General features: G+C 37.4%; 1 protein-coding gene across 2 annotated transcripts in view; it reads left to right on the plus strand.

Annotated features, from left to right (window-relative positions):
* Positions 1–24845, plus strand: part of MOSPD2 (motile sperm domain containing 2) — a 59466-nt gene that overhangs the window by 14982 nt on the left and 19639 nt on the right. For both annotated transcript variants that reach the window (XM_024755627.1, XM_024756343.1), the window contains exons 4-9: positions 1614–1700; positions 3132–3286; positions 7069–7129; positions 9591–9629; positions 14877–15001; positions 24427–24603. In XM_024755627.1, the coding sequence (XP_024611395.1) occupies positions 1614–1700; positions 3132–3286; positions 7069–7129; positions 9591–9629; positions 14877–15001; positions 24427–24603 (644 nt within the window). The remainder of the gene's footprint in view (positions 1–1613; positions 1701–3131; positions 3287–7068; positions 7130–9590; positions 9630–14876; positions 15002–24426; positions 24604–24845) is intronic.

Consider the following 24845-nt stretch of genomic DNA (forward strand, 5'->3'; position numbering starts at 1 on the left):
AGTTTAACCTTGACTGTGTACTATATCCCCTGCATAAATGTTACTATTTTACACTTATAGCATATTTGCAAATATTCTTGGCAGTCATCAGAAATATCAGAATATAATGTTTTATAAAGACACAGTAACATTTGAAAGGAACATCTTATGAATAAATCTTAAAATAGGATTATTCATAAGGAAATCAGATCACCAAGGAGCAGAATCACAGATTCTTCACTGACAGCAGAGTCTTCTATTCTGTGTCTATTTGGTTTAGAACGATTAAAATATCAAGACAGCATCTTCGCTACTAGGCCTAGAAATAAGGGGATACTATTTGCCTGTTTTTCTCAGTTGTTGCCTGGTGTCTGTCTCTATTCCCAGAGTTCCTTGTGCTAATAGGTGCTCCATGTGGAATTACTATACGAATGGGAGTCCCCAAAAAGCAGGCTTATCCCCAAGGATGCCTATAGCAGCCTCCTCTTAACTTCTTGATTTCAAGGCCCAATTCTAGATTGCAATTCCCCACCTCCCCCAAAAAGGAGTTTTAAATCTTAGAGGGGATTTTATAATAGTGTTCAAGTACATGGAGAACTCTTTTCAGGAAAGGTTACCCGTTATCTCTCTCCTCCTAAAAAATTTAACAGGAAGAAACTGGCACAACTACTAGTTTCGATGAGGTATAAAGGATTTCCTGACCTTGAGGATTATAAGCTCTGGAGTGACTGAGTCTGGAGACTTAATACAAAATAGTCAGCAAATAAATCCAGAGCAGATACTCTCCGCAGTCATCCTACTTGGAGAAGGAATCTATCAGAAGGAGAGTATTTAAAAAATAATTTGATTGGAGATATAAAAACTGTAGGTAATTTCAACAGTGAAGCATTTATTAGTCAAGCAAAGAAATGTAAACCTGATGTTTCTAAATCATTTAAGTACAGAATAAACCTTTAAACGCAAGAATAGTTTTCTCTTACATAGAATTGCTAGTTTCTAGTGGCAGACAGCAGAGAGATGATGAAAGGTGGCTGGGGAAAGATAAATCTTTGAGAGTTCTCGGAGAAGTACTGATGAATGACACAGAAGCCTTGACATTTGCTGCCTTGCTGTGTTGGTTCTCGGCCTCACTAGAGAGTGGACCTCCTGCTGAAGGATCTAGCATTTTCTTGAAGTATTTCCCACCTGCCCCAAGATTATAAATGTATTAGACTCTACTGGTTATCAACCTTTGATTTCTTATACCACTTCTGAGGCTATAATGTGGACATTTACTGCCATGTTCTTTTGAAATTGTCCAATCGTGATAATATTTGTTTGCAAGTCATTAGGTGAAATACAACTAGAACATGGAGATGTGTCCACATCATAATGGCTGATATGTAAGAGGAAATGGATTTTTTCCATTTCTGTCATCTGTGTCTTTATGTAGTTTTTTTTCTACTTAGTAAGAAACAACCATTTTTTATCGTCAGAGGTTCTTTCCAGATGTTTGCATAAGCTTTTTCTTTTTTTAGTAAGTTTATCTTTCTTTATGTCAGAGCTACTATATTAACAGTAACCTTTATGTTGTAAGTTTTGTTTTTAAAAGGCGTCTAAGTTACAATTACTCATCAAACTTTATCGCTTTTTAGACCTGACTGAAGCCTCCATTCCCAGGTGGTTACTGGAAATTGGTGGTATTTATCTCCACGGTTATGACAAAGAAGGCAACAAGTTGTGTAAGTATAATGTGTGTACTGGCTTTTCAGGATTTTGAGATGTAGCCATCCATCTCAACTGAATTAATAATAGGCAGAGCTTTCTACGTATGTACCACACGTCAGGTTTCCTACAATAGGGATTGTTAGGGCCAGCTGGACCAAGCGTCAGATACTTAGTAGTCGAATGTACCGTTTGCATTATAATAAAGTAGGCTGTAAAGGCAAATGCCACATCCCATCACACAGCCACAAGGATGTAACTCAGAGTCATTATCTTCTTTCTAATTTACTGATGTTGAAATTCAACCCAGTATCTTTATGGAAAATCTTTTTGATGATCACTAAGGGTGGCTAAATGGGCCAAGCCGAATTTTGGGCAGAGGGGATAGAGGTATAACTTGGTTTGTACCAATGCTGGGACTCAGCAGGAGTGTCAGAGCCCCATCCTGAGCAGATGTCCTGCCAAGGCAGTTTGCTGCACGGTCGTGCCCGCCTTGTGCACCCTGTGTGTGGCCCATGGTCAGCTCCTGTTGTAACAGTGCTCTCGTAGCGTTTTCCTCCCATTGCTGGCTCCCCCTCAATCTTCCTTTCCCATTCCTTATTCCACCTGTATCTCACATGTGCTTCCCAGGCTTTGTTCCCTTCTTGGCCTCTTTTCCTTTCCAGCTGATGCAGTCTCCTTGGGTGATCTCAAGTACGTTGGCACCTTCAGCTGCCTTCTCCCCAACAGCGGTGACCCCAGGCTGTCCCCAGGCCACATGCATGTACACATCCAGCTGCCCACCGGATTGATGGTTGGCCGCCTTCAATACAACACACAGCTGAACCATATGCGTCCCACCACCCGCCCTCCCTGTACTCCCAGCTCGGGCCCACAGCCATCGGCTCTTCCTCTGACAGAGCTTCACTTTAGCCCCTCCTCCAGTTTCAGTAGCACTTCCTCAGTTCACTCCCAACCCCTACCCCCTTAGCATTTCATGCAGATCTCTTCAAGCCCCGCCTGTCTCTCTGTTCAGCTGCTCCTCTCACCACTCGTCACATCTTGTCCTAGCTGCCACCACTCTGAATGGTTGCCAGGCTCCGTCCCCACACACGACACCCGCTCATGCTGCCATCGTGCTTCCGTCTGGGCTTTTCCTCTGGACGGAACATTTTTCTAGTGCTCTGTTTTTTGTTAAGCACAGTGTAGAGTACTTTTCGGTTATTACCAAATATTGTTTTTTCCCTTACTTACTAAGGGGGGAAGTGTATTTTCTAAGGGGGGAAATAGTTTACCTTTCTGCTACTCTTTAAGGTTCCCTAGTATATACTATTTCGAAGAGATGTTTTTAATCTGAGAAACAAAATAAAGACAAATGTTAAGGGAAAGGAATGATATAATATATGCATAAATAATATTATAATGCCATAAGTATTTTTTCTTATTTTTATCTTATGACCTGCTTAAAGTCTGGATCAGGGTGAAGTATCATATAAAAGACCAGAAGACCATATTGGACAAAAAGAAGCTTATTGCGTTCTGGTTGGAACGGTATGCTAAGAGAGAAAATGGGAAACCTGTAACAGTGATGTTTGACCTGTCAGAGACTGGAATAAATAGCATAGTAAGCATTTTTCATTAATTCTTAAATCATTGTTTATCATGACATCCTCCCTCTCTCCTGTCCTCCCTGCCACTACCCCCTTGACCAAGTAGTCCTGTAAAATAGAGCTAACCAAGTCATGTTTGGGATTTATTTCCAACCCCTGCATTGTGAGTGAAGTCAAACGTGGGATAGGATTTGCAAAAAATTAAATGTGCTTCAGTATTTGGCATTGAAACTCTAGATTTCCTAGAAATGTTCCTTGTCCGATACACAGGATATGGAAGGAAGACGTCGAGGCTGGCAGGGTAATGAGTAGGTGTGGTAACAGTGAACTTTTCTATCAGAGCTAATAATGCCCTATACAGCACCTCCCCGTGCCTGGCGCAGAGTAATGCACTCAGGAAATGTGGAGTACAGTAATGTATGCTCTCCAGCGTACCATTACCCGCATGCCATGTTTTGCAGTGGCAAGATGTTCACCTGCATTTTTGCACATCCAGCACTTTGTGATTTTGTTGAGGTTTTTTGTTTGCTCGTTTAGGTTCGCTTTCTGTTTGATTTGGTTAGCTTTGGAAACCAGTTTTCTTCAGGTGATTTTGCCAAGCTTAAAAAATAAATAAAACCTACCGGTCTTTAATTTGGGCCCTTGTGACCTTAGTGCCAACTACAAACCCTTCAGCAGCGATGGGGATTTGTTGGCGCATTTATTAGAGCTGTTGTCTCTAACACTCAAAGCTGGGCTAATTCTGGTAGCAGTGAAGTGGTGTTCGGAGACATGCCTGGGGCAGCGTTGAAATCTTTTTCAAAATCCAGTTGGCAAAGTATGTTAATATTCCCTGAAGTGTTCGTATTCATACTCTTTGGCTGGTAACTAACATCTAGAAATCTATTCTAAAGAAATAAACCTGAGTATAGAAAAAGTGTACATCAAAATTTTTTCAGAGTGTCATTTAAAATGGTGAAAAAGTAGAAAAAATGTAAATGTCAATACAGTGAAGTGAATTATGGTGTATCTAATTGATGGAGTATGTGTAGCTATGTAAAATGGTGTTTGTAAAGAATTTGTAGTAATATTGGAAAATAGCTTTTTTTTTTTTTAAGAGAAAAGGGCGACAGGGTTATATCCTAGTGATACATAGCCCCCAAAAGGGAAGCCTTAGACATTAAACAAACAAAAAACAGGCTAGAGTTTTTTTAGGCAGTGGGACTACAAGTTTTTTTTCATCTTTCTTTGTCTCTAAGAGTCATTTGCCCTGGGTTATTTTTTCAATCTAGTTTCCATGTCAATGAGTTCTAGATTACAGAGTAAACCATTTTATACCCAAAATCTAAATCAAAATGCCTAGATAAATAAATATTGCAAATAATAAATTATGATTCTATCATCCTTTATGTATGATAGTTTTCTATTTATTAACCCAGAATCATAAAAAATAAATGTTAATGTTTTTTATTGACAAATACAGGGGCGAGGAATTGAGCTGATTATTTTTCAAGCTACTTATATACTGTTTCATTATCTTTAATTTATAAAGTTTATTTGCATTACTAAGTAGTTAAATCATTAATGTTTTCAAATACTAGAATCTTACTGAATTATGTTTATACATGACCCTCGTAATTCAGAAAAGATTTAAGTCAACCTTTAAAGATGTATACATAATTGCAAGTCAAAATTTAAATTATTTACTAGAGTTAGGCCACTAATTTGGCTTTAAGCTTGCCTGAAAGAAATGGAATCATTTAAAATTACTCAGTGAACACAACATCATAAAGCAATTATACTCCAGTAAAGATAAGACAAATAAAATAACTCAGTGGACATACTTTAAAACCAGCATTTTAGGGAAGTTTATCTACTGCTGATACTTGAACCAGAAGAAAAGTCTTTCTTTTTTTTTTTTTCAAGTTTTATTCTTTAATTAAAAAAAATTTTTTTTTGATTGATTGATTTTTTGGCTGCACGCATGTGGAATCTTAGTTCCCCTACCAGGGATCAAACCCGCACTTCCTGCATTGGAAGCGTGGAGTCTTAACCACTGAACAGCCAGGGAAGTCCAGAAAAGTCTTTCATGGGTCTTCAAAGGGAAGACATTTTACAAGATAATGAATAGCATCCTTGAAAACATCCTCACAGAATGCAGAGCAGTGGGTTTCATGGAGCTTCTTTATGTAGTACCCACTAATACATGTACACCAGTGGCATCCTATCAAATCGGCTTGAATTAGCAGTAATTTGGGATTTTATAAGCAAGGTTATTCAATTAAAGATGAAAAGAATATTGGACAGAGACTTTTGGGGCAAAGTCTGGAAGCCACAGATCATATACTAGGTAACCAAATCTTTACATAACTAGTTATTTTGAGATACCTTCTTTGACTCTTCAAATTATTCAACTCTGTGCACAGTGGATATAATGATTAGTTATAAAGGTATTATTATATGCTAGGATTTATCCCATAATAAATATGTAATATAGTTATGGATGCTTATTTTCAGTTTATTAGCGTTAAAGATGCTACAACTCACATGCTAGGAATAACTTTATAGACTCAGATCTCTAGGGCAGCTCACCTTTGAGTAACTGATGGATTTAAGTTTGCCTGGTTGTATCTTTCATCCTACAGTCCTTATAAGATGGCTGATTAGTAAGTCAGCCTGTCGCTAGTGGAAACACACGGAATGAAATGATCCATGTGAATAGTAACCCTAATAATCTAGTTTCATGTTGCTGTGTTCAGTGCAGTGGAACCAATAGTCAGCCTAGAAATTGAAGTCAATGAACAACATTTAAATATAAACGAAAGAACTCTAATTCTTATTCTAGACTCCTACACAAGAGGAAAGAAGCTAGAAGTGAAGTAGATACAGCAGGCCAATATGATCAGATTAACTGTTGTATAAAAGATTAATAAAATATATTTTATTGACTATTATGAGGTATAGAAATTAGGTTTAAAAAACAAACATATCAGAATTAACATGCATATATATTGTCATTCCAAGTAGTCAGGTTGAAAACTATATACTTGTTCTAATAATTCTTTAATTGTTCGACAGATGTTTAGAATTTCTTTATGGGGTTCCTCTTTCTTTCTTTCTTTCTTTCTTTCTTTCTTTCTTTCTTTCTTTCTTTCTTTCTTTCTTTCTTTCTTTCTTTCTTTCTTTCTTTCTTTCTTTCTTTCTTTCTTTCTTTCTTTCTTTCTTTCTTTCTTTCTTTCTTTCTTTCTTTCTTTCTTTCTTTCTTTCTTTCTTTCTTTCTTTCTTTCTTTCTTTCTTTCTTTCTTTATTTCTGCGGTACGCGGGCCTCTCACTGTTGTGGCCTCTCCCTTTGCGGAGCACAGGCTCCGGACGTGCAGGCTCAGCGGCCATGGCTCACGGGCCCAGCCGCTCCGCAGCATGTGGGATCCTCCCGGACCAGGGCATGAACCCGTGACCCCTGCATCGACAGGCAGACTCTCAACCACTGCACCACCAGGGAAGCCGGGGGGTTCCTCTTTAGATCCGTTTTATAATGCCACATTACCTTAGCAGCCTAAAGTATCTAACTAGTCTGGGGTAACATGAATGATGTTTAAGCCAATTTCTTTAACTCACTTTTAGGACTGATTATTATAAGTAGCTTAATGACTTAAAAACTAACTCCTGGGAATATAAATATTTATTTATGAACTATTTTTAAAAGAATTTAATAATTACCTCATTTATATTTAATAATTTATCACCTTTAGAAATATGCAATCTAAAATTCTCTCATGTGGACAGTCTTAAAGATTTAAATGTATAATCTTTCTTTTAGGACATGGACTTTGTACGCTTCATCATCAACTGCTTTAAGGTTTATTACCCTAAATACCTCTGTAAGTAACTTGCTCCTTTATAAAAATACAATATAGCGAAACCGTACACAGTGTCTAAGAATTGTGGAGCTTTGTATTATTTTAGACTTTAATACCTGAGACATTGTTTTCTGGTGAAGAGCTTAAATATGTTCTAGAAGTTGAAGTACATATCCTAGTAGGTACAGGAGAAATTTTTCATAAATAATCATTGTCCTTTACAGTTAGTTTTAAGAGTTCAAGTTATAATCTGTGTACATGCCATCCTATCTCTCTCACACACACACACACACACACACACACACACACACACACACACACACACCTAGAGATGTAAAAGCATACATTTATTTCCAAGATTATCCCATTTTTACTAATTTTTCAACTGAGAAATTTTAAATATTATTTGGAACTTCTTACATGCAAGAAACAGATGAGCAATATTGGTAAGTAAAATATACTGTGTGATAAGCAATACTCATACATAAAGTACATTGTGTTTCTAGTTGCTTTTTTTAAATTGTCATTAAGAAAGCACTTGACTAGTGTGCACGACATTTGAATCTGGTGGCATTTGGAGTTTAATTGTGACTCTTCTATTAATTACCTGAATGAAAAACTCCTAAATATTATATATTCATTTTTGACTTAATAGATTTACATGATGGCTTCTCCCTAGGGAAATCAAGATGCCATTCCACATAAACAGTCAAATATTTTTAAGAACCCCAGTGGGTTGAAAGTGAAGAGACAGAAGAGAGGCAACAGGGACATCAGAAATGGAAACTCACAGGTCTGCCTGGGCACACCCCTGGCAAATACCACAATTAGCGTCTTTGGGGACTTGTGACTCAGGTGACACTACAGCATGAAATGCCTAAGTCATTTTATTTTGACGTGCTTTCACATTAGTGTTAATGTGATGTGAGAAACAGACAGAAAGCATGGTGGATATCGAGGATCATTGCCACTCCTAGCCCTGTGCTCTCGTGTCTTCAGAGAGAGTGTTGATGAACATTTTTAGGTAAAAAGAATGTCTAGTTTGGGGAACCTGTAGGATCTGCTGTTCCTTCTGAATTCTTCCTGGATCTGGCATATACCCTGATTCATTAAGACTTGCTGAGTGGTGCCAGTCATTGGTCAGTAGGGAATCACTGCCCTGGATTATTAGATTTTTTCTTTCATGTACAAAATGAAAATAAAATATCCACTTGTTTATTGAAATATCCAAAGGGGTTTGTGAAGAGCTGTTTATAAAGAACATAAATATTACTATTACTTTATAAAACACATCTAAGATTCTTTTGAGAAAACTATTAATAAATTCATGGGTGTATATCAAGATGAATTGAACACTGTCATTCCAAATAACTAGAGATAATTATTCTAGCTACATAATGTTTTGCAGACATTGAATTTTTTTTGCGGAGCACAGGCTCCGGATGCGCAGGCTCAGCGGCCATGGCCCACGGGCCCAGACGCTCCGTGGCATGTGGGGATCCTCCCGGACCAGGGCACGAACTCGTGTCCCCTGCATCGGCAGGCGGACTCCCAACCACTGCGCCACCAGGGAAGCCCACAGACATAGAATTTTATAGAATCTTAAGTTGATCATGTTTCAAAATTTGTCATGAAATATAATATTCTTAAAATCTTGAGTCAAAATCTTTTTAGGCATATCTCAGATGAAGACTGAGGTATTGAGCACCAGGGTACCTCTTTGCAACTACCTTGTTCCTTACATGTGCATTATTTGTCCTACATTAATATAATCATTCTAGGAAGTTCTCTGTTCAGGGAAGAATGAAATTATGTTTTGATTCATCTGGAATAGAAGAATGAATTTGTTATCAAAAATCCCCTCTGTGGGTTCTGATTCTTTATCATAATTGTTAATAGGGCTGCTTAATATCTTCATCTAAGTATACAAATAAAATTTCTGTATACTTTGGAATTATTTGGTTTCCTGAGGCTCATAATATTAAGAAAAGTTGAAATCATTTTTGTTTCTTAAAACATAATGATTTATTAAAAATGGGGCAACTGTCAGTGGGTTTAACAATATAATATCTAGAAAACTAGAATTGAAGCCATAAATTAGACATTGAAATCATTTTAAAGCTCAGTGGACTTTAGCACTAATATGACATGCCACATCCAGAGTTTCCACTTACCCACTTACTATTTTGTTTGGTACCTTTCTGCAAACAACAAAAGCAATAAATGAATAAAAGAACACGCTATTTGCCAAAGGGCAGTGATAGTACATTATTCATTTCACACAAGCCATCCTCCTAGGTGAGCCCCTCACCATTGTGAGAAGTCAGTTTAGTTCTAGCACCACTCACACTTTATGGAATTAAAACTGAGTCATCCATCTCAGTTTTTAGATATATTTAGATCACTAGTTTTTTTAGGCCAAGTATAAGTGACTACTATTGTGGTACTAAGTCACAGACAATGAATTTTTTTTATCTTTCAGCAAAAATGGTGATCTTTGATATGCCTTGGATAATGAACGGTGAGTATATTACTTATACTTTCCTAACATAAAACGTCTGATTTTTTTTTCTTTGACAATTTAGCCATATTTCTATGGTTGTTAAAAAAGAATGTTATTGTGTTTGGTGTGTAATTTTAAGAGGCTGCAGCTAGAACACGCAAAGGCTGTTCCTAAGCAAACTGGGCCAGCGTTGTACCCCCAGGCTCTGGGGATATGCATTAGTCTTGTCTAAAAACAGTTTTAAAATGTTCAGTCATTCAGGTAAAACTATAGCCAGAAGACCTGTTTGTCATCTACAGATGGGATATGTCACAGAATGCAGACCTCGGCTAGGTTCTCTCATGGGCTTCAGGTGTTGGGGAAGAAAATGGGATGAATCTAAAATTTAGTCCAAATCTCTATAGTCACATAATCCTTAGGACAGTCATGGTATATATTTTGGGCAAAAAAAAAAAAAATTTAAACCATTGAAAAACATTCTTTACCAACTCGGATGTGGCTGTAAATTTAATGTTATTTTCAGAATGTGCATTTTCATTCATGTTTGCCAATCAATTGTTACATAGAAAGCAGTAGAGAAAACCAATGAAATCAAAACTTGGTTCTTTGAAAAGTTCAACAAAATTGACAAAACTTTAGCTAAACTGATGAAGAAAAAAAGACTCAAATTATTAAAATCAGGAATGAAAGAAGAGACATTACTACTGACCATAAAGAAATGTAAAGGATTATAAGGGAATACTGTGAACAGTTGTGTGCCAAGAAATTAGATAACCTAGATGAAATGGGCAAGTTCCTAGAGAGACACAAACTATCGAAATGGACTCAAGATTCTGAATAGAAGTATAACAAAAGAAATTGAATTAGTAATCAAAAAACTCACAAAGAAAAGCTAAGACCCCAGATGGCTTCACTAGTAAATTCTACTAAACATATAAAGAAGAATCAACACCAGTTCTTCTCAAACTCTTCCAAAAAATAGAAAACACTTCCCAACTCATTTTATGAGGCAAGTATATCCCTAATAATAAACATCACAGAAAAAGAAAACTAATATCAGACTAATATCCCTTATGAATATAAATGGACCAGCCCTCAATAAAGTAACAAACTGAATCTAGCAGCATATAAAAAGGATTATATACTATGATCAAGTGGGATTTATCTCAGAAATGCAAAGTTGGTTCAACATATGAAAATCAACCAGTTACCCAACATATTAATAGACTAAAGAAAAAAACCGCATGATCATCTTAATAGACACAAAAAGTATTTGACAAAATCCACTACACTCTCCTGATAAAAGCACCCAAGAAACTAGGAATAGAAGGTTCACAGAGTTGGGACAACTGCCAAGTTAGTTGGATCACAGTAGTTCACACAAGACTACCCTCACTTATGACACTAATTGTAAGTTCAAGGGGTTTCCAAAACTACCCTCAGGTTTACTGGAATCATTCACAGAACTCACTGAAAGCTATTGTACTCAAAGTTATGGTTTATTACCAGGAAACAATTCAGATTAAAATCAGCCAAGGGTAAAAAAAAACCAAACATATGGTAGAATCCAGGGAAGTACCAAATGTGGAGTGTGTTACTTTCCCGTCATCAGTATGTGACAGTGCTCATGAAGTATTTTCAAACAGGGAAGCTCACCCAAACCTCGGTGTTCAGAGTTTTTATTGGGGCTCCGTTTCCTAGGCCTGACCAGTTTATCACATGGTTCATCTCAGTCTCCAGTCTCTCCAGAGGTCTACAGATACTGTGTGACCCAAAGCCCCCACCCTAAATTGTATTGTTCCAGTGTGACTCGGGGTCCCTAGGCAAACAAAGACACTCCAACAGGCATGAAGGTTACCTCCAGAAGCTGAGGGTAAAGGCCAGACCTTTCTTTGGGTAAAGTTAATTTTTCACAGAAGAGAATTTCCTCACCCCGATAAAGGGCATCTATGTAAAACCAACATCTACGAAAACCCACGGCTAACATCATACTTAGCAATAAAAGAATGAATATTTTCCCCCCTAAGATCAGGAACAAGATAAGGTTGTCAGCTCTTACCACTTACATTGCCAGGGCACTTTGGCAAGAAAAAGAAATAAAAAGCATCCAGATTAGAAAAGAAGAAGTCATACTATCTATATATGCAGGTGACATCTTCTATATGGAAAATTTTAAGGAATACACACACACAAAAGCCTATTAGAACTAATAAATGAGTTCAGCAAGGTGGCAGGATACAAAGTCAATACACAAAACCAGTTGTATTTCTGTACACTGGCAATCAATAATACAAAAATGAAATTAAACAATTCCATTTATAATAGCATCACAGAGAACAAAATATTTAGAAATAATAAAAGAAGTTGAAGACTCATGCTGAAAACTACAAAACACCATCGAAGGAAATGCAAGACCTAAGTAAATACTCATCTCTTGTTAATAGATTAGAAGACCTAATATTGCTAAGATTCAATGCAGTCCTGTCAAAATCGTAGCTGCCTCCCCACTTTTTTTTTTTTTTTTACAGAAATTGACAAGTTTGTCCTTAAATTCATATGGAAATGCAAGAGACCCAGAGTAGTAAAAATCTTGAAAAAGAACAGTGAAATGGAAGGACTCACACCTCTTGATTTTTTTTTTTTTTTTTGGCTGGATTGGGTCTTAGTTGAGGCACACAGGATCTTTTGTTCTCATTGCAGTGCGCTGGCTCTTTGTTGCAGCGCACAGGCTTTGCTCTCGTTGTGGCGCACCGGCTCCAGAGCACATGGGCTTTGTAGTTGTGGCATACGGGGTCTCTAGTTGTGATGTGTGGGATTAGTCGCCCCACAGCACGTGGGATCTTAGTTCCCTAACCAGGGGTTGAACCAGCGTCCCTCGTATTGCAAGATAGGTTGTTAACGACTGGACCACCAGGGAGGTCCTGTACCTCTTGGTTTGAAAACTCACTACAAAGCTATAATAATTAAGATGTTGTGGTGTGGACATCAGAATAGACACATAGATCAGTAAAACAGAATTGAAAGTCCAGAAATAAACCGTAACATGTATGATTAATTGATTTGTTAACAATGGTGCGCAGACAGTTAGGTGGAGAAAGATTAGTCTTTTTAATAAATGGTACCGGGACAACCGAATATCCACATTCAAAAGAATGAAGTTGGACCTCTACCTTCCGTCATATACAAAAATTAACTCAAAATGGGTCAGAGTTAAAATTATAAAACTCATAGGAAAAAACATAGGAGTAAATCTATATGACTTTGGAGTAGGCAGTGGTTTCTTAGGTATGACACCAAGAAGGCACAAGCAACAGAAGAATAGGTACATTGTACTTCATTAAAATTGAAAACTTGTGTACCTCAAGGGACACCATCAAGAAGGTAAAAAGACAACTCTCAGAATGGAAGAAAATATTTACACATAAGACATCTGATGAGGGACTTAGGTCTAGAATACACAAATAACTTTTATAATGCAACAGTAAAATGACAAATGGCCAAATTAAAATGGGTGAAAGATTTTAATAGACATTTTTCCAAAGAAGATATGCAAATGGGCAATAAATACATAAAAGATGCTCAACATCATTAGTCATTAGAGAAATGCAAGTAAAAACCGAATGAGATACTACTTCATACCTACTAGGATGGCTGTAATCAAAAAGACTAAAGTAACAAGTGTTGATAGTGATGTGGAGAAATTGGAGCCCTCATACATTGCTGGTGAGCATGTTAAGTGGTGCAGCCACTGTGGAAAAACAGTTTGGCAGTTCCTGAAAACATTAAACATAGAATTACCATGTGACCCAGCAATTCCACTCCTAGGTATATCCCCAAGAGAATTGAAAACATGTCTACACAAAGAGTTGTACACAAATGTTCTTGGTAGCATTATTCATAATAGTGAAAAGTGGAAACAGTCCAAAGTTCATCAATTGATAAATGGATAAACAAATGTTACATATCCATAAAATGGAAAGTTATTCAGCCATAAAAAGGAATTAAATACTGATACATGCTACATCATAGATGAACCTCAACATGCTGAGTGAACAAAGCCAGTATGAAAAAAAACACATGTTGCATGATTCCATTTATACAAAATGAGCAAATCCATAAAGACAGAAACTAGATTAGTGGTTGCCAGGGAATGGGAGAAGGGAGGATAAGGAGAGGTTGCCAGTGGGGGCAGATTTCTTTTCGGTGTGATGACAGTGTTCTAAAATTAGATAGTGGTGATGGGTTACACAACTCTGTGAATATACTAAATAAAAAACATTGATGTCTATACTTTAAAAGGGTGAATTTTATGATATGTAAGTTTTATCTCCATAAAGCTGTTATAAAAAGTCAGATTTTGCACTTCAGTTAATTCAAGTAGCATAGCTTCAAACATGTCAACTCAGACTTTTTAAATTGAAATTAATGAAAATGTAAATGTTATGTAAAAAAATTTTATGCACAGTTAGCCAAAGTAAAAATGCAATTTTCTGAACCACTGTTTAATCTTTATCATGCGGTTTTATTTCCTGATTTTTTTTCGTTGACACTTCTGAAAATTTAATGCTAGATTTCTCTTTTAATTCCTTTAAAATGTGCTTAGAAAGTCATGATGGAAACGAGGTTTAAAAGTTTAAGTAAATCAGAATGGCATGGCAGAACAAAATTGTAATTACTAAACAGCTGTGTTTGATAACGGTTTATTCTTGCACATTCTATAAGATCGTCACAGTTCTAAGCTGCAGGGCTTGGGAGAAAGGCACAGAAGTTCAGGCTTAGGATGGAAAGTCTGGGTCTGGCTCACGCATAATGAGGAAGCCCGCTTTTTTCTCTTCCTGACTTCTCATTTGAGAAGGTTTTTCAGATTGGGGGTTTATCAGAGAGGCATAAGGCAAACGACTCTTCTCATACTATTGTACATATTAGTGAATCACAATGCTGTTTGATTCATTGTCTGGAAATCTCAGTAGTTGGGATCATTGATGGATTTGTACAGAGGCCAAAACCCTGATAGGTTTATTAATGAACATCAGGATAATTTAATCTTCCTGAATCTTCCTGGAACATTTGAAACCTACAAGGGACAGTCAAAATGTAGATGCCTACAGAGATTAGAGAATGTGAATTAAGTACTGTGCCATGGAAAAATACATATTAACAGATTTTAGCCTGAACTAATTTCAGAGGACGTGGGTTAGCACATACAGTAAGTAAATCGAGAAAGAGAATGAAAGGAATTTAATGAAGTGACTGTTTTTTCTTCAGCTGCTTTCAAAATTGTGAAATCCTGGCTTGGTCCAGAAGCAGTGAGTTTGTTGAAGTTTACAAGTAAGAATGACGTCCAAGACTATGTCAGTGTAGAATACCTGCCTCTTCACATGGGTGGAACTGTAAGTACAGTACTTGAAACCTGTTTCTAAAATAAGACTGGGTCATGGCACATGAGGCTGTATTCTTTCCTCAAGGAAAAAGGAAAAGCAATATCTTACCATCCTAAGAAAAATCATAGATATCCTAAAATAGCAAGCAGTGTTACAGACACTTTTTATTTAAGTTTTGAAGTTGTTAAATGTTTATTTGTGAATAGGTCATGTCTTTACATGGTTCTAAACTGAAACCTATGGAGTAAAAGTATTGAGAAACAAGTATTCAGTAAAAAGTCTTTGGACTGCTATGCCAACCACACTGTTCCCCTCCCTAGTTTCATTTCTTATTTTTATTCCCAGGGATCTTTGTTACCTATATAAGCAACCATAGTAAATATGCAATACATATATAAGCAACTATAGTATATATATAATTCTTTCTCCCTCCCATCTGTTTTAAAAAAGTAGTGTATTTATACACTACTGTGTATCCTGCTTTTTTCTTCACGTCTTACAGGTCATTGTAAATTAATATGTGATAAGCTGTCTTACTCTTGTTTATGGCTGCATAGTATTCCAGTGTCTAGAGATGAACCATAAATTTTTTAAGGAATAACCATAAGTTATTTAATTTCCTTTTGATGTGTCTTTAGTTTGCTTCCAGTTGTTTACTGTTGAACAGTTTTTAATATATACTGTCATTTCATTTTTTGGAAATGATCTTACTACTGCGAAGTAAGAGACCAGGAGTAAGTAGATATATGTTAAATTTTTAATACTCCATAACAATGAAACATATTTGGATAATGACTTTTTTAAATAAACTGAAACCTATGGATTTGGTATGCTTTGGGTTAATTTGATTAATATTTCAATTATTTGATTTTTACAATCTACTTTGTACTGGCAAAATTGTATTCAACTAGAACCGAAGGACTAGCAAAATGAAAAGTTTTCGTGTGTGCTTTTCTTTGTTTTCTTTCATTTTAAAAAAGTTGAACCAATACTTTTGGGGGGGAGCTATCTTTTATTTTTATAGTACATATTTTATTTGTACAATACATCTGGAACCTATCAAAGATCATCTCTTAGCGACTGAATAAAATATCTGAACCACAATTTACTCATTTTTTTTTTCTTTGCGGTACGTGGGCCTCTCACTGCTGTGGCCCCTCCCGCCGCGGAGCACAGGCTCCAGACGCGCAGGCTCAGCGGCCATGGCTCACGGGCCCAGCTGCTCTGCGGCACGTGGGATCCTCCTGGACCGAGGCACAAACCCGCGTCCCCTGCATCGGCAGGCAGACTCTCAAGCACTGCGCCACCAGGGAAGCCCCACGATTTACTCTTACTCGCCACGAGGATGATGTGTTATACAGAAAGTTCTCAGCAGCTTTTGGCAACCAGCTACAGATGATTTTAAAAAGGAAAAAAAGGAAAAGAAGAAATAGTACAAAGTCCTTAGACAACACTTATGATCTGAGACTCAGATTTATTTTAAAGGATAACAAACATATATTATCCTTAGGTCTAAGATTCTGTTTCCAGACTATCAGAACTCAACATAATCCTCCACAGAACTCCCAACACACTTCAACTCACTGCAAGAGAAACTGGGTGGGGTGGGGGTAACAGAAAATTGAATCTTTCCTATACAGACATGCACAATAATTTCTTCAGCCAAATTGGACCTTAAACTGGTTACGAGTATCTTGATGCCCAGACATCTGAAAAAGCAAATGAAAAGTCTCTATTATTACTGAATGATGGTCATTAAAGATGGCTGAAAATACGTTTCTTTTTTCCCCCTTAAACATCCAATTATTTCTGTCTTTTTTTTTTAACTTTTATTGGAGTATAGTTGCTTTAAAATGTTGTGTAAGTTTCAGGTGTACAGCCAAGTGAATCAGTTATACATATATATACATATATATCCATTCTTTTTCAGATTCTTTTCCCATATATTTAAGAGTGTTGAGTAGAGTTCCCTGTGCTATACAGTAGGTCCTTGTTACTTATCTGTTTTATATATAGTAGTGTGTATATGTTAATCCCAATCTCCTAATTTATCACTACCCCCATGTTTCCCCTCTGGTAACCGTAAGTTTGATTTCGAGATCTGTGAGTCTGTTTCTGTTTTGTAAATAAGTTCATTTGTATCATTTTTTATTAGATTCCACATATAAGTGACATCATGTGATTCTTGTCTTTCCCTGTCTGACTTCACTTAGTATGATCATCTCTAAGTCCATCCATGTTGCTGCAAATGGCATTAATTCTTTCCTTTTATGGCTGAGTAATATTCCTTTATATATATGTAGCACATCTTCTTTATCCATTCCTCTCTTGGGCATTTAGGTTGCTTCCATGTCTTGGCTATTGCAAATAGTGCTGCAGTGAACGTTGGGGTACATGTATCTTTTCAAATTATGGTTTTCTCTGGATATATGCCCAGGAAGTGGGATTGCTGGATCATATGGTAGTTCTATTTTTAGTTTTTTAAGGAACCTCCATACTATTCTCCATAATGGTTGTACCAACTTTCATTCCCACCAACAGTGCAGGAGGGTTCCCTTTTCTCCACATCCTCTCCAGCATTTATGATTTGTAGATTTTTTTTTAAATGATGGCCATTCTGACCAGTGTGAGCTGATACCTCATTGTAGTTTTGATTTGCATTTCTCTAATAATTAGTTATGTTGAGCATCTTTTTTTTTTTTTTTTTTTTTATGTTGAGCATCTTTTAATGTACTTCTTGGCCATCTGTATATCTTCTTTGGAAAAATGTCTATTTAGATCTTCTGCCCATTCTTTGATTGGGTTATTTTGTTTTTGTTTTTTTTTTAACTGCATGAGCTGTTTGTATATTTTGGACATTAATCCCTTGTTGGTCGCTTTGTTTACAAATACTTTCTCCCAATCTGTGGGTTGTCTTTTTGTTTTTGGTTTCCTTTGTTGTGCAAAAGCTTGTAAGTGTAATCAGGTCCTATTTCTTTATTTTCATTTTTATTACTCTAGGTGGTGGAACAAAAAAGATATCGCTGCAATTTATGTCAGAGAGTGTTCTGCCTATGTTTTCTTCTAAGAGTTTTATGGTATCTGGTCTTACATTTAGGTCTTTGATCCATTTTGAGTTTACTTTTGTGTATGGTGTTAGAGAGTGTTCTAATTTCGTTCTTTTACATGTAGCTGTCCAGTTTTCCCAGCACCATTTACTCAAGAGACTGTCTTGCCTCCTTTGTCCTAGTTTAGTTGACCGTCGGTTGGTGTGTTTATTTCTGGACTTCCTATCCTGTTGCGTTGATCTATGTTTCTGTTTTTGTGCGAGTACCATAGTGTTTTGATTACTGTAGCTTTGTAGTATAGTCTCCAGATTGCTTTGGATATTTGGGGTCTTTTGTGTATCCATACAAATTAAAAAATTTTTTGTTCTACTTGTGTGGAAAATGCCATTGGTAATTTGATACGAATTGCATTGAATCTGTAGATTGCCTTGGGTAGTGTAGTCATTTTGACAGTATTGATTCTTCCAGTCCAAGAACATGGTATATCTTTCCATCTGTTTGTGTCATCTTCAGTTTCTTTTATCAGCGCCTTATAGTTTTCAGAGTACAGGTCTTTTGCTTCCTTACGTAGGTTTATTCCTAGGTATTTTATTCTTTTTGATGTAATGGTAAATGGGATTGTTTCCTTAATTTCTCTTTCTGATCTTTCATTGTTAGTGTATTGGGATGCAAGAGATTTCTGTGTATTAATTTTGTATCCTGCACCTTTACTGAATTCATGGATGAGCTCTAGTAAGTTTTCTGGTAGCATCTTTAGGATTTTCTATGTATATTATCATTTCATCTGCAAACAGTTGACAGTTTTACTTCTTTTCCATTTTGGATTCCTTTTATCTTCTCTGATAGTTTTGGAAGTCCTGTACACAGCAGTGTTGTATAAAAGTGGTGAGAGTGCACACGCTTGTCTTGCTCCTGATCTTAGAGGTAATGCTTTCAGCTTTTCACCATTGAGTATGATGTTAGCTGTAGGTTTGTCATAAATGCCTTTTATTATGTTGAGGTATGTTCCCTCTATGCCCACCTTCTGGAGAGTGTTTTATCATAAATGGGTGTTGAATTTTGTCAAAAGCTTTTTCTGCATCTATTGAGGTGATCATATGGTTTTTATTCTTCGGTTTGTCAATTTGGTGTATCACACTTATTGATTTGTGGATATTAAAAATCCTTGCATCCCTTTGGATAAATCCTACTTGATCTTGGTATATGATCCTTTTAATGTATTGTTGGATTCAGTTTGCTAGTATTTTGTTGAGGATTTTTACATCAATGTTCATCAGTGATATTGGCCTGTAATTTTCTTTTTTTGATATCTTTGTCTGGTTTTGGTACCAGGGTGATGGGGGCCTCATACAATGAGTTTGGGAGTGTTTTTTACTGTGCAGTATTTTGGAATAGTTTCAGAAGGATAGATGTTAACTCTTCTCTAAATGTTTTATAGAATTCACCTATGAAGCCATCTGGTCCTGGAGTTTTGTTTCTTGGGAATTTTTAAATCACAGTTTCCATTTCAGTACTGGTCTGTTTATATTTTCTGATTGGTCTGTTTATATTTTCAGTACTGGTCTGTTTATATTTTCTGATTGGTCTGTTTATATTTTCTATTTCTTCCTGGTTCATTCTTTGGAGATTGTACATTTCTAAGAATTTGTCCATTTCTTCTAGGTTGTCCATTTTATTGGCATATAGTTGCTTGTAATAGTCTCTTGTGATCCTTTGTATTTCTGTGGTGTTTGTTGTGATTTCTCCTTTCTCATTTCTAATTTTATTGGTCTGAGCCCTCTCCCTTTTTTTTCTTGATGAGTCTGGCTAAAGGTTTATCAATTTTGTTTATTTTCTCAAAGAACCATCTTTTAGTTTCATTGATCTTTTCTGTTGTTGTCTTCATCTCTATTTCATTTATTTCTGCTCTGATCTTTATGATTTGTTTCCTTCTGTTAGCTTTGGGTTTTGTTTGTTCTTCTCTTTCTAGTTGCTTTAGGGGTAAGGTTAGGTTGTTCCTTTGAGATTTTTCTTGTTTCATTAAGGTAAGATTGTATTACTGTAAACTTCCCTCTTAGAATTGCTTTGCCACTTCCCATAGGTTTTGGATCTTTGTGTTTTCATTGTCATTGTCTCTAGGTATTTTTTGATTTCCTCATTGATTAATCAGTGATCCTTTGGTTGTTTATTAGCATATTGTTTAACTTCCACGTGTTAGTGTTTTTTACGGTTTTTTTCTTGTAGTTGATGTCTGTCTCATAGCATTGTGGTTGGAGAAGATTGTTGATATGATTTCAGTTTTCTTAAATTTACCAAGGCTCACTTTGTGGTCCAGCATGTGATCAATCCTGGAGAGTGTTTCCCGTGTACTTGAGAAGAATGTGTATTCTGCTGCTTTTGGATGGAATGCTCTATAAATATCAGTTAAGTCTATCTGGTCTAATGTGTCATTTAAGGCCTGTGTTTCCTTATTGATTTTCTGTCTGGATGATCTGTCCATTGATGTGAGGTGTTTAAAAGTCCTCCATGATTATTGTGTTACTGTCAATTTCCCCTTTTATGTCTGTTACATTTGCCTTATGTATTGAGGTGCTCCTAAGTTGGGTGCATATATATTTACAATTGTTATATCTTCTTTGATCCCTTGATCATTACGTAGTGTCCTTCTTTGTCTCTTGTAACAGTCTTTAAAGTCTATTTTGTCTGATATGAGTATTGGCACTCCAGCTTTCTTTTGATTTCCATTTGCATGGAATACCTTTTTCAGTCCCCTCACTTTCAGTCTGTATGTCCCTAGATTTGAAGTGGGTCTCTTGTAGACAGCATATATATGGGTTTGTATCCATTCAGCCAGTCTGTGTCTTTTGGTTTGAGCATTAATCCATTTACATTTAAAGTAATTATCTGTATGTATGTTCTTATTGCCATTTTTTATTTTATTTTTTTGGCCATGCTGCATGACTTGCAGGATCTTAGTTCCCCAACCAGGGATTGAACTCAGGCCATGACAGTGAAAGCACCAAGTCCTATGCACTTGACCGTCAGGGAATTCCCTTCTTAATGCCATTTTGTTAATTGTTTTTTCCATTTGTTTTTGTATGTCTTTTTTCTCCCCTTCCTCTTTTGTTCTCTTGTGATATGGTGACTTACTTTAGTGTTGTGTTTGGATTCCTTTTTCCTTCGTGTGTGTCTATTGCAGATTTTTGGTTTGCAGTTACCATGTTTTGATATAGCAGTCTATATATGAATAAGATTGTTTTAAGTTGCTGGTCTTTTAATTTCAAATGCATTTCCAATATCCTGCACTTGTACTTCCCTCTTCTCATGATTGATGGTTTTGATAGCATATTTGTGTGTGGATTATTTCCTACCTTTACTGTTAGTTTGCCTTTACCAGTGAGCTTTTCCATTCATAATTTTCTTGTTTCTAGTTGTGGCCTTTTTTTCCCCCATCTAGAGAAGTTCCTTTAGCATTTGTTGCAAAGCTGGTCTGCTGGTGCAGAATTCTGTTAGCTTTTGCTTGTCTATAATGCTTTTGATTTCTCCGTTGAATCTGAATGAGATCCTTGCTGGATAGAGTAATCTCGGTTGTAGGTTTTTCCCTTTCATCTCTTTAAATATATCGTGCCACTCCCTTCTTGTCTGCAGAGTTTCTGCTGAAAAATTAGCTGATAACCTTCTGGGAGTTCCCTTGTATGTTATTCATTGCTTTTAATATTTTGTCTTTGTGTTTACTTTTTGTCAGCTTCATTAATATGTGTCTCGGGGTGTTCCTCCTTGGGTTTATCCTGCATGGGACTCTCGGCACTTCCTGGACATGGGTGACTATTTCCTTTCCCATGTTAGGGAAGTTTTCAGCTATTATTTCTTCAAACATTTTCTCAGGTCCTTTCTCGTCCTTCTGGCACCCCTTTAATGTGAATGTTGGTGCATTTAATGTTGTCACAGAGGTCTCGTAGACTGTCCTCATTTCTTTTTGTTCTTTTTTCTCTATTCTGTTTCGTGGCAGTGATTTCCACCATTCTGTCTTCCACTTCATCTGTTCTTCTGCCTCATTTATTCTGCTCTTCATTCCTTCTAGTGTATTTTTCATTTCAGTTACCATATTCATCTGTGTTTGTTTTTTCTTTAGGTATTCTAGCTCTTTATTAAACATTTCTTGTGTCTTCTTGGTCTGTGCTTCCATTATTTTTCCGAGATCTTGGATCAACTTTACTGTCATTACTCTGCATTCTTTTTCGGGTAGATTGCCTATCTCCACTTCATGTAGTTGTTTTTCTGGGGTTTTTATCTTGTTCCTTCATCTGGGACATAATCCTCTGCTGGTCTCATTTTGTCTAACATGCTGTGATTGTGATTTCTGTTCCACAGCCTACAGGGTTGTAGTTCTTCTTGCTTCTGCTGTCTGCCCCCTGGTGGATGAGGCCAGTCTAAGAGGCTTTTGCAGGAAATTCCCTGGCGGTCCGGTGGTTAGGAGTCCATGCTTTCACTGCTGAGGGTGCACATTCCATCCCTGATTGGGGAAACTAAGATCCTTCAAGCCACACGGTGCGGCCAAAGAAAAAAAAAACCATTTATTTAAGAGGCTTGTGCAGGTTTCTTGTTGGGAGGTACTGGTTCCTGCCCATTGGTATACAGAGCTGGGTCTTGTCCCTCTGGTGAGCAGATGTGGGCTCAGGAAGACTTTAGGCAGAATGTCTGCTGATAGGTGGGGCTGTGTTCCCACTGTGTTGGTTGTTAGGCCTGAGGCATCCCAGCACTGGACCCTGCAGGGTGTTGGGTGGGGCCAGGTCTTGGTGAGAAAATGTCAGCCTCCAGGAGAGCTCACGCCAATGAGCACTCCCCAGAACTACCACCAGTAGTGTCTTTGTCCCCACAGTGAGCCACAGCTGCCCCCCACCTCATAAGGAGACCCTCCAGTACTAGCAGGTAGGTCTAGCCTTATGTACTGAGGTGCTCCTAAGTTGGGTGCATATATATTTACAATTGTTATATCTTCTTTGATTGATCCCTTGATCATTAGGTAGTGTCCTTCTTTGTCTCTTGTAACAGTCTTTAGTTTAAAGTCTATTTTGTCTGATATGAGTATTGGCACTCCATCTCCTATGAGGTCACTGCTTTTACCTGTGGGTCCTGGTGCTCATCAGACCTTATGTGCATCCTCCAAGAGTGGAGTTTCTTCTTTCCCCCAGTCCTGTGGAATTCCTGTGATCAAACCCTGTTGGCCTTCAAAGCCAGATGCTTTGGGGGGCTCCTTCTGATGCCAGACCCCCAGGCTGGGCAGCCTGATGTGGAGCTCGGGACTTTCACTCCTGTGGGAGAACCTCTGCTATCTAATTATTTTCCAGTTTGTGGGTAGCCCACCCAGCAGGTATGGAATTTGATTTTATCGTGATTGCACCCCTCCTATCGTCTCGTTATGGCTTCTTGTTTTTGGATGTAGAATATCTTTCTTGGTAGGTTCCAGTGTTTTTTTGTCAATGTTTGTTTAGCAGTTAGTTGTGATTTTGGTGTTTTCATGAGAGGAGGTGAGCTCATGTCCTTCTACTCTGCCAGCTTGTCTCGGCCCTCAGTCACAAACGTTTCATTTTGGCATGCTCAATTTTTGTCCATATTTTTATGCCTTCTAGGTTTCATGTTTTACTTAGAAAAGGCCTTCCCTTACTTAGGTTTTGTGTTTTGGGGGTTTTGTTGGTTTTTTTTAAACCTCGTATGTGTTGTTCTGGAGCTTATGTCGTTTTTTTTAAAAATATACATATACATTTAAAGCTTTTATTCATCTGAAATTCTTTTTGGTATAAAGAATGAGCTAGGGACTTCCCTGGTGGTCCAGTGGTAAAGAATCCACCTTCCAATGCAGGGGACACGGGTTCGATCCCTGGTCGGGCGACTAAGATCCCATGGGCTGCGGGGCACCTAAGCCCATGCGCCACAACTACTGAGCTCATGTGCCTTGATGAGAAAGCCCACATGCCGCAAATTACAGAGCCCATGCACTCTGGAGCCCGCGCACCACAACTGCAGAGCCCGTGCACCCTGGAGCCCGTGTACAACAGCTAGAGAGAGAAAACCCACACGCCACAACTAGAGAGAAGTCTGTGCACTGCAACGAAAGATCCCACATGCCACAACTAAGACCCGACACAGCCAAAAAAATAAAAAGTAAATTTGTTTTTTTAAAAAAGAATGAGCTGAAGATCCAATTTCGTTCTTTTACAGATGGCTGGCCAGTTGTCCCACACCACATCCTGCTTTTACCTTTGCTGTTTCAAACTGCTTGCTTTGTTTTAAATTTCACTGTCTAATTAGCTCTGTTTTCTTGGCCAGAGGAATGGATTTTAACTTTACTAAGAGAATTATTTCTCCACCCACCTCTTAGCAAGCTGATGCAAAATTCTTTTCTCTCAGGATCCTTTCAAGTATAGCTATCCACCACTTGTAGATGATGACTTCCAGACACCGTTGTGTGAAAATGGGCCTATTGCCAGTGAGGATGAAGCTTCAAGTAAAGAAGATATAGAAAGTGATGGCAAAGAAACCTTGGAAACAATTTCTAATGAAGAACAAACAGCTCTTCTTAAAAAGGTAATTTTTTTAACATCTTTATTGGAGTATAATTGCTTTACAGTGGTGTGTTAGTTTCTGCTTTATAACAAAGTGAATCAGCTATACATATACATATGTTCCCATATCTCTTCCCTCTTGCGTCTCCCTCCCTCCCCCCCTCCCTATCCCACCCCTCCAGGTGGTCACAAAGCACCGAGCTGATCTCCCTGTGCTATGCGGCTGCTTCCCACTAGCTATCTACCTTACGTTTGGTAGTGTAT

This window comes from Neophocaena asiaeorientalis, unplaced genomic scaffold, assembly GCF_003031525.2.
Source record: "Neophocaena asiaeorientalis asiaeorientalis breed wild unplaced genomic scaffold, Neophocaena_asiaeorientalis_V1.1 scaffold193, whole genome shotgun sequence".
In the NCBI taxonomy this organism is placed as follows: domain Eukaryota; kingdom Metazoa; phylum Chordata; class Mammalia; order Artiodactyla; family Phocoenidae; genus Neophocaena; species Neophocaena asiaeorientalis.